The sequence below is a fragment of the Somniosus microcephalus genome, chromosome 3 (assembly GCF_052327205.1).
Source record: "Somniosus microcephalus isolate GS21.2 chromosome 3, FLI_Smic_1.0, whole genome shotgun sequence".
In the NCBI taxonomy this organism is placed as follows: domain Eukaryota; kingdom Metazoa; phylum Chordata; class Chondrichthyes; order Squaliformes; family Somniosidae; genus Somniosus; species Somniosus microcephalus.
In genome coordinates, this window is record NC_140989.1 from 45,701,926 (window position 1) to 45,717,850 (window position 15,925).

Below are 15,925 nucleotides of genomic sequence, written 5' to 3' on the forward strand. Positions count from 1 at the left end.
TCACAGAAAGTTAACATGCAGGTACAGCAAGCAATTAGGAAGGCAAATGGTATGTTAGCCTTTATTGCAAGGGGGTTGGAGTATAAGAGTAAGGAAGTCTTGCTGCAGTTATATAGGGCTTTGATCAGATCACACCTGGAGTACTGAGCAGTTTTGGTCTCCTTACCTAGGGAAGGATATACTTGCCTTGGAGGCGGTGCAACGAAGGTTCACTAGATTGATTCCTGGGATGAAAGGGCTGTCCTATGAGGAGAGATTGAGTAGCATGGGCCTATTCTCTGGAGTTTAGAAGAATGAGCAGTGATCTCATTGAAACATATAAAATTCTTAGAGGGCTTTGATGTAAAAAGACGACTGAGCACTTGGTTTGAGTATAAAACAAGGCTCAATAGTCTTTTTACATCAATTTAATCAACTGTTTCACAACCATGAGATTCTAGTTACATCACCAGTTCCTGGTTACAAAAACGTCCTGAGCAAGCTGGGCCCACGCCCGAGTATTTATACTCCTTGGACGGCACCACCAGCTGGCCGCCCAGTGTTGCTTCATGAGCCATTTCTTCATAAATGATAAGATTCATGACAGGCTTGACTTAGAGATACGGAGAGACTGTTTCCCTGGCTGGAGAGCCTAGAACTGGGGGACATAGTCTCAGGCCATTTAGGACTAAGATGAGGAGAAATTTCTTCACTCAGTGGGTTGTGAATCTTTGGAATTCTGTACCCCAAAGGGCTGTGGATGCTCAGTCGTTGAGTATATTCAAGACTGAGATTGATAGATTTTTGGCCACTACGGGAATCAAGGGATATGAGGATAGGGCGGGAAAGTGGAATTGATGTAGCAGTTCAGCCATATTCTTATTGGTCTACTCCTGTTCTTATGTTCTTAAATCAGGGCAAATCAGTGACCCAGAATACACAACTGAGGTTTTCCTGTCTCCACTCCGTAACTGAGGTCCTGGCATCCTTATAACGTCAGTTGGGGCGACTTCCACCCCTTCCCCTTCTCCCCTTCCCTGCTATTTTAGGTGCTTTAAAACAGGTAGAATTTTGTGGAAAGTTACCTTCAAACTGTGGCATAATAAGGTAGAGGAAATTCGGGCATGGACATTCCTCGAACAAAATGCCAGTTTCCTGCTACATCCACGATCCATTCACTGGCACCCACCGCCGTTCGTAACATAGCTCCGCCTCCCATTTTAAAGAACAGTTAGCCCGAATTTCCTGAACTTAGTGCTTGCTGACCTACATTGGCACCTGGTTAAGCAACGCTTCGATTTAAAATTATCATCCTGGTTATCAAATCCCCCATGACCTCGTCGTTCCCTATCTCTGTAACCTCCTCTAGCCCTATAACCCTCCGAGATCTCTGCGCTCCTCCAATTCTGCCCTCTTGAGCATCCCTGATTATAATCGCTCAACCATTGGCGGCCGTGCTTTCTGTTGCCAAGGCCCTAAGCTCTGGAATTCCATCCCTAAATCTCTCCGCCTCTCTACCTTTCTTTCTCCTTTAAGATGCTCCTTAAAACCTACCTCTCATCTGTCCCTATATCCCCTTAAGTGGCTCGGTGTCAAATTTTGTTTGATAATGGTCCTGTGAAGCACCTTGGGACGTTTTACTATGTTAAAGGAAATGAAAGTTGTTGTTGTTTCCCAGCAGCTGTACAGTTATGAAATCCAGGTGCAGCAGGTCCTGAGGTCAGCTGACAGGAAGGCAATTCATTTCTCTAGGCAGTCAACGATGTCTCCAGACTTTGCAGCTGTTACGATTCTTTTACGATTTTCCAGGCCTCTTTTTTAGGGAGGCATTTTCTCCTTCTAGGATCTTCAGTGTTCCACAGCAGAGTCCAGATTTTTGGGACCAACATCTGCAGAAGGGCAGAGAAGCTGGAGAATGGTATTTCCCATGGGCATCCCCATATTCACCATAATGGAGAAGGAAAGGCAGGAGGCACAGTGAGTCGGGCACCGCGGAAGGAGACTGCACCAAACTAGGTAGTAACCTTCCCAGAGACTGGAGAGAGGTTGAAGGTTATACGTGGACTTCTCAGAGGAACAGTGTGTGTGCAGACTGCGCTTCATGAAGGAAGCAATCGGGCATCTCTGCAGGAAACCTTGAAGCTGTGGTCCACCTCACCCAGATAAAGGTCACCACAGCCCTCAATATCTATGGATGGGGACAGTTCCAAGCAGCAATCAGCGATCTCTACTGTGTGAGCCAGGGAGCTGTCAGGGCCTGCCTTTGACAGGTCACAGATGATCTGTACCGAAGGGCATCTGACTTTGTTCAATATGGGATGTCACCTGCAGAGCAAAGGCCAATCAAATTGTATCCGCCCCCCAGAGTGTACGGGGTCTGTCGACATCACGTATGTGGCGCTCAAGGCCCCGATGTGCGATGCCGTCTCTTTCATAAACAGGGAAGTCTTTCACTCTTTGAATGCTCATATCATCAGCAGTGCCTCACTTTGGACTCTCCACGTTAATGTTGAGTGCCCTGAAAGCTGCCATGATGCCTTCATTCTCCAGCGCTCGGCAGTCACCAACTCCGGCATAAACTGCTGTCGGCGATATTGACAAGGAGACTTTTTATTGGCATAAAATGTAAATTCTGCAAATCCAGGAAATTCTACCCCAGGAGGGCTGCAAGAGACAGGCAGGAATGAAGGAATTTAAACGTGAAGATGAGAATTTTAAAATAGAGGCATTAGGGCCAATGTAGGTCAGCGAGGACAGGAATGAGGGGTAAGCAGGACTTGATGCAGGATACGGTATACAGTACGGGGCAGTAGATTTTGGTTGAGCTGAAGTTTACAGAACATGGAGAGTGGGAGACTGGCCAAGAGAGCATTGGACTAGTTACCATCAATGAACAGATCTGCTGCACAAAGATGTATGTGGATTGTGGCAAATATATTATTCAAAAGTGCATCAACATGCCGTGAACTTGAATTCACAAGGTGGGATGGCTGTTGGCTTTTTACTGATTGGCTGACTTTCCCAGGGTATCATCGATGGAGCCCACGCTTCTATAAGGGGCCCCTTAATTGATGCAGCACCATATATTAATACAAAGGGGCTCCACACAATCAACATTCCATTTGTCCGTGATCGCCAGCGCTGCAACATGCGTCTTTATGGCCATTTCCCTTCCAGCTCCTGCAATGCCTTCATTCTAAGGCAGTCTATTGGGCTAAAGGGGTTAAATTATGTGGACAGATTGTATTCCGTTGGGTATAGAAGATTAATGAGTGATCTATTGAGGTGTTTACGTTGATTAAAGGATGTGACAGGGTAGATAGAGAGAAACTATTTCCTCTGGTGGCAGAGTCCAGAACAAGGGGGCCTAACCTTCAAATTAGAGCTCGGCCATTCAGGGGTGATGTCAGGAAACACTTCTTCACATAAAGGGCAGTGGAAATCTGAAATTCTCTCCCCCAAAAAGCTGTTGAGACTAGGCCGATTGAAAATGTCAAAACTGAGATTGGTAAATTTTTGTTAGGTAAGGGTATTAAGGATTATGGAACCAAGGTGATAGATAGTGTTAAGATACAGATCAGCTCTGTTCTAATTGAATGGCAGAACAGGCTCGAGGCGCTGAATGACCTACTCCTGTTCCTATGTTCCTTCCTATGTTCCCCACCATATTTCAGGATCCTGCCTGTGCATCTGGCTGGTTCTTAGGGGACCAAATATACCCTGTTCAGCAGTTGCTGATGACCTCTGTGCACTTTCCAAAGCACAATGCTGAAGAGAGGTACAGTGAGCCTAACTCCTGTATTAAATGTTGTATTTATTTTGAATATCTCGGTTCACCCTGATTGTGCACACGTAGTGCTCCTCCTCCCTCTTCCCCCAATATTTTGCACAAGTCGTTGACCCCGATTGTAGTACCCATAATGCCACATTTATTGAAATCAGCTAACTGAACAGACTCCAAGAATTAAACATGGCGGCTTCTGGTCTATCTCTGTAGCCTCCTCTGGCCCTACAAGCCTTTGTGATCGCTGCGCTCCTCAATTCTAGTCTCATGCACATCCCTCATTTTAATCACTCAACCCTTGGTGGCCTTGCCTTCAGCTGCCTAGGCCCTAAGCTCTGGAATTCCCTCCCTAACTCTCCCCAACTCTCTGCCTCTCACTCCTCCTTTGAGACGCTCCTTAAAACCTACCTGTTTAACCAAGCTTTTGGTCATCTGTCCTAATATCTCCTTATGTGGTTCGGTGTCCAATTTTGTTTGATAACACTCCTGTGAAGCGCCTTGGGACATTTTACTATGTTAAAGGCGCTATATAAATGTAAGTTGTTGTTGGTGGTGGTGGTCTTCATGGCTTAGCAGTGCAGTTACCAACTGAGCAATCCAGGGAGCCTAGTGAAGCTTGTTATTGAGAATCGTCATGATCCTGAAACTCCAACATTTTAATTCAAAAATGAAACTGATGATCATGTACACTTGATGGTTAGTTGATAACAAGTTACATTGTGCTACTTATAAACATATTTGTTGTCTTATATATTTCAGATATAGCTCTTCTGTCATGGCTTCTTCAAATCATCAATAGTTCTTCAGTGACTATGTGACACCAGTAAGTATCTATAAGCAGGACTGTTGGTATGATGTTTGCTCTTAGCTGGTGGGTAGCTCATGTTTTTAACTTTCCCCACTCCTGCTATGCGCTCATAGCACTTTATGTCCAGGGTGGCCTTCTCAAAGGGTCTCAGGATTAGCAGACCACTTTTTGGTGTTGCCTCCTGTCACTGACTCACTGTGGCCCGAAAGCAGAAACATAAGGTGGGTTGGAGTGCTTCTGAGGAAGCATAAAACAATCAGGTTAGTCAGGCATTCAAAGTAGAGCTACAGGAAATGCCAACCCAGCATTCTTTAAAAAGAGCAGCTCCGCCTACAGTCATCATTTTTTTTTTTAATTTGTCATTCTTGGGATGCAGGCATCACTGACAAGCCCATCCCTAGTTGCCCTGAGAAGGTGGTGGTGGGCCTTCTTCATGAACCGCTGCAGTCCATGTGATTAAGGTGCTCCCTTTGTAGCATGTGGCTACAAATGGTGTTATTCTATGTAGCGATTTGATACAACTGAGTATCTTGCTAGGCCACTTCAGAGGGCAGTTAAAAGTCAACCCTGTTGGTGTGCGACTGGAGTTATATATAGGCCAGACCAGGTAAGAACTGCAGGTTTCCTTCCCTAAAAGAAATTTGTGAACCAGTTGGGTTTTAACGACAATTCAACAGCTTCATGGTCACTTTTGCTGATGCTAGTTTTTTATTTCCAGGTTTTTTAAAACTGAATTAAAGTATCTCAAACTGCCATGTTGGGATTTAGAATCATGGGATTTAGAATCATAGAATGGTTACAGCACAGAAGGAGGCCATTCGGCCTGTCGAGCCCGTGCCGGCTCTCTGCAAGAGCACTTCAGCTCGTCCCACTCCCCCGCCCTTTCCCCTTAGCCCTGCAAATTTCTTTCCTTCAGATACTTATCCAATTCCCTTTTGAAAGCCACGATTGAGTCTGCCTCCACCACCCTTTCAGGCAGTGCATTCCAGATTCTAACCACTCGCTGCATAAAAAAGATTTTCCTCATGTCGCCTTTGGTTCTTTTGCCAATCAGCTTGAATCTGCGTCCTCTGGTTCTCAACCCTTCTGCCAATAGGAACAGTTTCTCTCTATCTACTCTGTCCAGACCCCTCATGATTTCGAACACCTCTATCAAATCTCGTCTCAATCTTCTCTGCTCCAAGGAGAACAAGCCCAGCTTCTCCAGTATATCCACGTAACAGAAGTCCCTCATCCCTGGAATCATTCTCGTAAATCTTTACTGCACCCTCTCTAAAGCCTTCGCATCCTTCCTAAAGTGCGGTGCCCAGAATTGGACACAATACTCCAGTTGAGACCGAACCAGTGTTTTATACAGGTTCATCATAATTTTCTTGCTTTTGTTCTCTATACCTCTATTTATGAAGCCCAGGCTCCTGTATGCTTTTTTAACTGCTTTCTCAACCTGCCCTGGCACCTCAATTCAATTCAATTCAATTTTATTTGTCATATATGCAGCAGACGTGTGTACTGCACAATGAAATGTTGATTTTTACGAGTCCTCCCAACATTGGAATAAGTATGGCATATGATTTGTGTACATATACCCCCAGGTCTCTCTGTTCATGCACCTCCTTTAGGGTTGTACCCTTTAGTTTATATTGCCTCTCCTCATTCTTCCTACCAAAATGTATTACTTCGCACTTTTCTGCATTAAATTTCATTTGGCACGTGTCCACCCATTCTTCTTGAAATATATCACTGTCCTCCTCACTATTCACTATTCTTCCAAGTTTAGTGTCATTTGCAAATTTTGAAATTGTGCCCTGTACTCCCAAGTCCAAGTCATTAAAGAAAAGCAGTGGTCCTAGTACCGACCCCTAGGGAACACCAATGTAAACCTTCCTCCATTCCGAAAAACAACCGTTCACCCTCTGTTTCATAAGAACATAAGTAATAGGAGCAGGAGAAGGCCATTCGGCCCCTCGAGCCTGCCCCACCGTTCAATAAGATCATGGCTGATCTGATCTTGGCTTCAACGCCACTTCCCTGCCCGCTCCCCATAACCCTCGACTCCCCTGTAGCTCAAATATCTGTCAATCTCCGCCTTGAATATATTCAATGACTCCGCCTCAACAGCTCTCTGGGGTAGAGAATTCCAAAGATTCACAACCCTCTGAGAGAAGAAATTCCTCCTCATCTCCGTTTTAAATGGACGACCCCTTATCCTGAATCTATGCCCCCTAGTTCTAGATTCCCCCATGAGGGGAAAGATCCTCTCTGCATCTACCTTGTCAAGTCCCCTCAGAATCATATATGTTTCACTAAGATCACCTCTCATTCTTCTAAACTCCAATAAGTGTAGGCCCAACCTGCTTAACCTTTCTTCATAAGACAACCCCTCCATCTCAGGAATTAACCTCGTGAACCTTCTCTGAACTGCCTCCAATGCAAGTATATCCCTCCTTAAATAAGGAGACCAAAACTGTATGCAGTACTCCAGGTGCGGTCTCACCAGGGTCCTGTACAGTTGTAGCAAGACTTTGCTACTTTTATACTCCATCCCCCTTGCAATAAAGGCCAACATTCCATTTGCCTTCCTAATTACTTGCTGTACCTGCATGCTAACTTGTTGTGTTTCATGTACTAGGATCCCCAGATCCCTCTGTACCGCAGCATTTTGTAGACTCACTCCATTTAAATAATAATTTGCTTTTTCATTCTTCCTTCCAAAGTGGATAACCTCACATTTTCCCACATTGGCCCAGAACTTGGCGTTGGGGGCTTGCCGCGCGTGCAAGCCCCCGATGTGCACTCACCCTGCGCGCCGACATCTGAAACCTGGCCCACAGTGGATTTCCTGTCAGCGGCCAGGTTCTGATGTCGGCGCGCTGTGCTAACCTGACCCAGCGGCGTAGTTAGTGCGATGTGCCGGCTGGGATCAGGTGAGCACTGTTCAGCCAATCAGGGGAGGGGAAACTTCATTCATAAGTTTGAGAGTAAGAACTGTCAAACTCATGAGAAGTACTGCACCCCAAAACACTACTTAAACTTTAAATAAAATTTTAAAAAAACATCCCAATCATTAAATTAAGTATAAATAAGTTAAAACAAATAATTTAAACAATAATTTTTTTTTTTGAAAAAATAAATTTTTAATAAAAAGGGTCTAAAACTAAACTTATCTTATTGTAGATTCTTTAAAATAATAAACCTGTGGAAAAAAATTTCTAAATTGCACTAAAACACCACTTACCTGTAAAAATAAATACTTACGTGTGCTTTTTACAAGCGTAAAGACCGGAGGCCTTTAGACATGTGCAAATCCCCCAAAACAGAGGAAATCCAAGACGCACGCGTTGCCCCCTACAGCGCACGCGCTAGCCTCTTCACCTCTTGGGTTAGAGGAGAGGAAATGCCGGTTTTCAGCGCATGCGCTGTGCATGCTGAAAACCGGCATTTCCTCCGGCCAGACGCGTGAGTACCCCTTCCGTACTCACGCGTTTGGGGAGGAATTACTGCCCCATTATACTCCATCTGCCAAGTTTTTGCCCACTCACTTAACCTATCTATATCCCTTTGCAGACTCATTCGGCTGAATTTTACCAGCCCTGAGGAGGCGAGTTTGGAGGTGGGATAGCTGGGAAAGTCAAAAAGAATGGGAGAGGGTCCCGAACCCGCTCCCAACCTGCCTCCAACCAATCTTCCTGGGAGTCGGGTCCCCAATTTGCACTCCTAGCGGCAGGAAGAGGATTACAGCCACTTAACTGCCTCTTAACAGGTAGTTAACAGGCAGTAAAGAGGCTTTTTCCAATTTTTAGACTTCTGCTGCGGGCTTTCCGACGTCGGGGAACCCTGCCAGGTAAGTGAGGCGTGCTGTGGGCCTGTTCATAGAATCATAGAACCATAGAAAGTTACAACACGGAAGGAGGCCATTTCGGCCCATCGTGTCCGCGCTGGCCAACAAAGAGCTATCCAGCCTAATCCCACTTCCCAGCTCTTGGTCTGTAGCCCTGCAGGTTACAGCATCCCAAGTGCACATCCAAGTACTTTTTAAATGTGGTTAGGGTTTCTGCCTCCACCACCCTTTCAGGCAGTGAGTTCCAGACTGCCACAACCCTCTGGGTAAAGAAATTTCCCCTCAAATCCCCTCTAAACCTTCCACCAATTACTTTAAATCTGTGCCTCCTGGTTTTTGACCCCTCTGCTAAGGGAAATAGGTCCTTTCTATCCACTTTATCTAGGCCCCTCATAATTTTATACACCTCAATAAGGTCTCCCCTCAGCCTCCTCTGTTCCAAGGAAAACAAGGCCCTGTTGTTATGTTGGTGTATAGATGACAGCTGCAGAAGTAGTGTGAAGGATGCAATGGGACACTGGTGAGTATCAGAGGTAAGGAAACGTTAAGAATGTCATTTTTAATGTGTTTAGATTTTTCTGTAGGTGACAAGCTTTGAAGTGTTTGTGTGGCCTCACCTCAATGGGAGAAGTGACAGATCGCTTCTGTACCCTCATCTGCAGCTACCAACTGTTTCATTCTAAGGAGAGAGTCACTGGAGAGCCTGGGAGCAAGGGCTCACCTGTGTACAGTGATTGTCAGTGTTTGACAGCACCTCAATGCTGTCAAATACTTTCAAATCATCTGTCAAAAATTTATGGTTCATGTGCCTTTAAGAAAACCAGCAGTTTTTTAAACTTTGTATTGTGGGATCAGGGCGTCACTGGCAATGCCAGCATTTATTGCCCATCTCTAGTTGCCCTTGAGAAGGTGGTGGTGAGCCACCTTCTTGAACCGCTGCAGTCCATGTGGTGATGGTACCCCCACAGTGCTGTTAGGTAGGGAGTTCCAGGAATTTGACCCAGCGACGATGAAAGATCGGCGATATACTTCTAAGTCAGGATGGTGTGTGACTTGGAGGGGAACTTGCAGGTGGTGGTGTTCCCATGCACCTGCTGCCCTTGTCCTTCTAGGTGGAAGAGGCCGCGGGTTTGGGAGTTGCTGCCAAAGAAGCCTTGGTGAGTTGCTGCAGTGCATCTTGTAGATGGTACACACTGCAGCCACGGTATGCCGGTGGTGGAGGGAGTGAATGTTTAAGGTGGTGGATGGGGTGCCAATCAAGCGGGTTGCTTTGTCCTGGATGGTGTCGAGCTTCTTGAGTGTTGTTGGAGCTGCACTCATCTAAGCAAGTGGAGAGTATTCCTTCACACTCCTTACTTGTGCCTTGTAGATGGTGGAAAGGCTTTAGGGAGTCAGGAGTTAAGACACTCGCCGCAGAATACCTAGCATCTGACCTGCTCTTGTTGCCACAGTATTTATGTGGCTGGTCCAGTTAAGTTTCTGGTTAATGGTGACCCCCAGGATGTTGATAGTGGGGGATTCGGCGATGGTAATGCCATTGAATGTCAAGGGGAGGTGGTTAGACTCTCGCTTGTTGGAGATAGTCATTGCCTGGCACTTCTGTGGCGCAAGTGTTACCTGCCACTTATCAGCCCAAGCCTGAACGTCGTCCAAGTCTTGTTGGATGCGGGCATGTACTGCTTCATTATCTGTGGAGTTGCGAATGGTGCTGAACACTGTGCAGTCATCAGCTAACATCCCCATTTCTGACCTTATGTTGGAGGGAAGGTCATTGATGAAGCAGCTGAAGATGGTTGGGCCTAGGACACTGCCCTGAGGAACTCCTGCAGCGATGTCCTGGGGCTGTGATGATTGGTTCTAAACTTTATACACACTCTCCATTATGCAAGTGGGCTTTCGGCCCATCGTGCCTGTGCCGGCTTTTTGAAAGAGCTATCCAATTAGTCCCCCTTATGCTTTACTGAAATGCTAGCGACAGCAGTGGATACATGTCTACAGTAAATGTTCACGCTGAACATAAGATTGAGCCTGACAAAAGTAGTCAGTAGCAATTTCTAAAAGATCATGATGAATATATCAAGCTTCTTTTTGACTGTAATAGCTATTGTCACCAGTGATACCTCCCACCGCCTATAAATAACTCACCGTCCATTGATCTGGAATCCTTACTAACCTCATGTTTATCCTTGTCAATCATTTTTCAGTGGATTTCATTCGAGAAAGTCGTTCTGAACTAGTCCAACGAATGGGAGGGCAGGTAATCAACCAGGTGGTTGATGAACTTTACAGCAAAAGAGTTCTGAACATCGAAGAGAAAGATTTGATCCTGGGAACAGTGCTGTCTCAGGAGAAAGCTAGGTTGATTCTTGGGTACATTGAGAACAAGGGGACAGTAGCATGCAACCTCTTTTTGGACTACCTCAAGTGCTTTGACCAATATCTCTTTGAAGACCTGAAATGGACAAGTGAGTGAGAGCATGTTCTACACATAAAAATGAGCAGTACTCTTTCCCAAGTTTCAGCTCTAGTATTTTTATATCTACTAGGATTTTAGCTTCCTACCAATTATTTTTTCTGTTAATATATTCTACTTTTCTAACCCCTCAAATCACAATCATTGTGTCAGTTTTTTGGCCATTAATTTTCTTAGCTTATTTGTTTTTCCTGCCAGCGGCTGATTCCCCTACTGACAACAGCCGGCCCCACCCCCACTCCTGCCACTTCAACTCCAAAGAGCTTTGTAGCCTCTGTCTTTCCCGTTACCATAAACGCCTCTGATCGGCAGAAAGCTTTCTCTTCTAATCACAAAAGTTATCATAAACATCCTGTTCAGATAATCTGCTGGATTTTTACTTTGGCTTGCTGCCCATTCTAATTCCCACCATGAGCCAGCATGAGCACTGTCAGAGGTCAAAGGTCATTATGGGGACAAAGGTGGTTGAACACTATTATAATGAGTGCTCAGCTTGAACCATCTTGACCAATGGTATAGATCTCCAGTAATCTCCGCTCACTGACCATTCATTTCCGTTTGCCGACACCAAATCTACCTTTCGAACATAATCCCATCAGCCAGCCTCAGATTACTTTTCCAATTTAGACTTTTCTGACGTCTTCGGTCTTCAACCCCATTGCCATCTTCTTGGATTACCACTCCATTGTTATCCTCTGGATTGTCACCTGACAGAATACCCCCTAGACACTGATCATCTAAATTATATTTCTTTATCTGTCCCGATAGACTTCTTACTTCCTGACAGGAAAAAGTGAAAATAAATTCCCGAGACATTTTCATCTCCACTTAACCACCACACTCCTAACATCCTATTGTACTTAGTTTTCTTCGCTGTTGATATTGTTTTTGCTAAGTTCTTTTCTGCTGTGTCCTAACTTAACTTCTTTTCTCTTGTTCTCCCCACATGCACAAACTGGCTGTCGCCCTACACCTAAGCTATCCCACCTCTGTACTTTCTTCCCCCTTGCCTCACTGTACTCCTCTCCTGTTCAGCCTCTGTTGTTTCTTCATCTCTCTTAGCCCCAAACCTTATTTTCTAACTCATGCTCTCTGTTACCTCAGATGCAGCCACCTTCACCACCACCTGTTTCCCTTCAAAATATCTGCTTCCTAGTTTGAGTCCCTTATCTACAACCTCACTGCGGAGGAGTGTGTCAATATCCTAGGCCTTATGTATCGATGCAAATTCTTCGCCCTCATAGACTCCCTCCCGCCCCCCACCCCCATTTTCTCATTTTGCCACATCCGTCACCCAAATTGTCATGACAGTAGCATGGCTATCATCTTAAAATCCCACCTTGGCCTAATCCCTTATTCGTCGACCTCTTAATCCACATTTGAACATGTCATTCTTTACAGCCCTGCCTACCTCTATTTTAAAATTCTCATGTATCATCAGGCTAAGCCCCGTTATTTTTCTGCCTGAAATATCTTCTCTCATGTCCATACTCAGTCTCTGCAGTGAGCAACTCCTTTGATGCCCACAATCTTATTATCACACAGGATCTCGAGACCTCTGCAATCTCAGACCACCTTCTTATCTTCCTCTTTCTATACATCTAGAAAGACCAGACTTATTCTTCTCTTACTTTTGTCTTATGGAAGAAACTACTCCCTTACTCCTTCTCCATGCTGTCAAGTTCCAATCTTTCCTTTCTTTGATCTTCTCCATAACTGCCTTGCCTCAGCTTTTAATACCCTCAGCCTCTCATAATTTCAGATCATCTCTCATCCCCGTTACTACCCCAGTACAACAACTAGCTGTGTAACATCCAGTGCACTTGCCATACTGTTCGCAACCTCAGTGTCCCATTTGACTCTGAGCTGAACTTCAGACCCCACATCCTCTCCATCACAAAGACCACCTACTTCCACCTCCGTAACAAATCCGTGCCCATCTTTCCCGCAACTCCATGCTTGAACCTCTCCAATCAGGTTTCTGGCCCTAATCAAAGTCACAAATGACATCCATGGTGCATTATTCATCATCGTTCGCGACAGGTCTGCAGCCTTTGACATGGTTGACCACACCATCCTCCTACAATGTCTCTCCTCCATTGTCCAGATGGCTGGGACTGCCCTCACCTGGTTCCACTTTTACTTATCCAGTAGTATCCAGAGAATCTCCTGCAATGGGTTCTCTTCCTGACCCCACACCATTACAGGCATGTGATCCTCCCTGCTTAATCTTCCCTTATGTGGAAAATCTGCACCTCCAAATTCAAGCCGTTTCCTTATCATCTGTAATACTAATGTTCATCTGACAATTTAGAAGGAAGAATTGCTATGTGTACTGATATTATAAATGCATTCATGCAGAATTGCTTGGTCAATGTTTCTAGCGAAACCAGACACACGTTCTTTTTGACTTTGCTGCAACTATTGACAGGAAGCAACCTTCATGAATGTATGTAGTGTCACTACACATAGAAACCAGAGTAATTGTTCCCTTATTGTGGTATAATGTGCTCTAACTACCTGCACAGTAAGTAAAACTTTAATTCAGCTTTTCTATTTTGTTTATGAAGGTAAAATAACCAACATCAAAAAATGCACAGAAAAGGACGTTGAAATGATTGCGGAAGATTTAAGGAACCTTTATCTATCTTCAGCTTTTCAAAAGTTTCATCCCCTTGGTGAGGAAATAGACATCATTTTCGATTTAGAAACCACATTCTCTGAAACTGTGTTTTGGAAAAAAAACACAAACAACCGCACGATAGGCCAACTAACGTTCCAGGACCTTCTGGGTGAACTGAAGAACCTCACAGTGATTGAAGGTGAAGCTGGCAAAGGCAAAACAACGTTTCTGAAGAGGATCGCATCTCTCTGGGCGTCTGGGAAACAACCCTCACTCAATCGTTTTAAATTGGTTTTCTTTATTAGCCTCAGGAGTATGCAGAAGGGACTGTACGAAAGCATCTGTGAACAGCTGCTTAGGGAACCATACAGCCTGGACAGTTTGACGTTCATGAATACCATAGAGAACCTGGAACGAAACGTACTCTTCTGTTTGGATGGTTTTGATGAGTTTAAGCCCCAGGACTACCCTGAGACTGCCAGGCTGTTCACAAAGAATGCCCAGTACAAGCACATGGTGGTTTTAACAACACGGACTGAATCCCTGAGCCAGGTTCGAAGCTACGCCGATCTCTTAGTGAAAATAGGAGACCTGAGTTACAGCAGTGCTCAAATGCTGATTGAAAATGTACTGGAGGAATCCTTGGCCCAAAGTCTGTTGACCCAACTTGAGCAATCGAGCATTATGAAGGAGATGATGAAGACTCCACTCTTTGTAGTGATCGCGTGTGCCATTCGAATGGGAGATGATGACTTCATTCCAAAGACGCAAACAGCGCTGTTCCATACCTTGCACAAGCTAATGATCGATAAAAATCACTACAAAACCAGAGACTTGCCAGAAGAACATATCATTGAGAGCATAAAGCATTGCGGAGACTTGGCTTTGGATGGAATCTTTAAGTCCAAGTTTGATTTTAATATAGACGACTTGTCATCTCAGAAGGAGGAGAGGCTGCTGTTGGCCGCAGGCCTCCTGAATAAGTATGCTGCCCAGAGACTTCGGCCAGTTTACAGATTCTTCCACAAATCGTTTCAGGAGTACACAGCAGGCAGGAGATTGCATGAACTGGTGACGTCTAGCTCAATGACAGAGGTTTCCAAAGGGCAGGTGTACTTACAGAAAGTAAGTACCATCTCAGACATTACCTTCAAATACCAGAACCTACTTCTGTACACATGTGGATCATCCAAAGATGCAGCGGCTGAAGTAATCAAGCACATTGCAGGTGTTCAGGACCATGGAACGCTTTTGCAATTTCTAGATGAGAACCAGGAGAGTATGAATGTAGAAACACAGATGCAAAGTTCAGAGGAATTGGAGAAGCTTAAACTCATAAACATGAAGACTCTTGTTGAATGTGGTCTGAACTTTGTCTATGAAAGTCGTTCTGAATCTGCCATAGCTACGGTGTTCGAGGCCTTTCTTCAGGGCAAAACACTCCACATCAATTCCCATTATATACCAGATTACCTCTTCTACTTTTTTGAACATTTGCCAACCTGTTTAAGAGCTTTAGGTCTCATTCAGCTTGAGTTTTCCGGAAACTCCTCTTCTTCAAATGGAAAAGAAATCAAGAAACCTGAGAGTGAAAATCAGACACAGCCTGTAACCCAGGCCCGAATACCTGAGCCTGCCATTAAACTCTTCTATGAAACACCCTGGAATCAGACCTTTAACACCTTGCAAATCACCTTGAGAGATTTTCCAGACTTGAAGCCAAAGGAGATCAAGTGCATTGGGAAAATCTGTTGCTCTGCTGTGTCTCTGATACTATATATAAGCAAGAGTGCAGGAATCACTGGGAAACTCCATAAAATCCTGAATACTTGTGCACGCAACGTTCAGGATCTGTTTATTGAATCCACACCATTAACTGAGGAAGATGAACAGCAGATAGTGAAGATGTCCCAGTTAAAGACGTTGCACTTGAGTGATCTCCAAACAGAACAGATAGACGGTAAGCCAGCAAACAGATCATTGTTGCTCCAATTTTCTCCCTTCCTCTCCTGAAGATGCTGACGCATGCCTGGGTGTGGTTCCTTGAGTGCTGGCAATGCTCTAGTTCCTACCCAATTGGCCATTCTTCATGTGTGAACGTAGATAGTGATTGTCAGTAGGCCATTTGATTATGGGACATCCTTCACTATCCCAGTATCCACTTATGAGCACTTTCCAGCAGAATTCTGATAGTAATCAGGAACAGCTATTGGATTGTAATCAGCAAAAGAAACTCTGGGTTGTTTTCTAGATATCAGATAAGTACCATTGTAAAACAATTGGCTAAAAAGTGCAGCAGTAATTGATTGAGTATTTATAATGTTGATGTTATTCCTATAATCTTTGATATTAATTGTTAATTGGTGCAGCTTAGATGTGATTTAAGCATAATAAAGGCATCAGATATGAAGTAGCAATAG

The 15,925-nt window shown here is 44.6% G+C and overlaps 1 protein-coding gene across 2 annotated transcripts in view; it reads left to right on the plus strand.

Moving 5' to 3' along the window:
- Positions 1–15,925, plus strand: part of LOC147121017 (NLR family CARD domain-containing protein 4-like) — a 30,693-nt gene that overhangs the window by 5,044 nt on the left and 9,724 nt on the right. For both annotated transcript variants that reach the window (XM_085980314.1, XM_085980313.1), the window contains exons 2-4: positions 4,523–4,586; positions 10,614–10,874; positions 13,453–15,465. In XM_085980314.1, the coding sequence (XP_085836440.1) occupies position 4,586; positions 10,614–10,874; positions 13,453–15,465 (2,275 nt within the window). In that variant the 5' untranslated portion in view covers positions 4,523–4,585. The remainder of the gene's footprint in view (positions 1–4,522; positions 4,587–10,613; positions 10,875–13,452; positions 15,466–15,925) is intronic.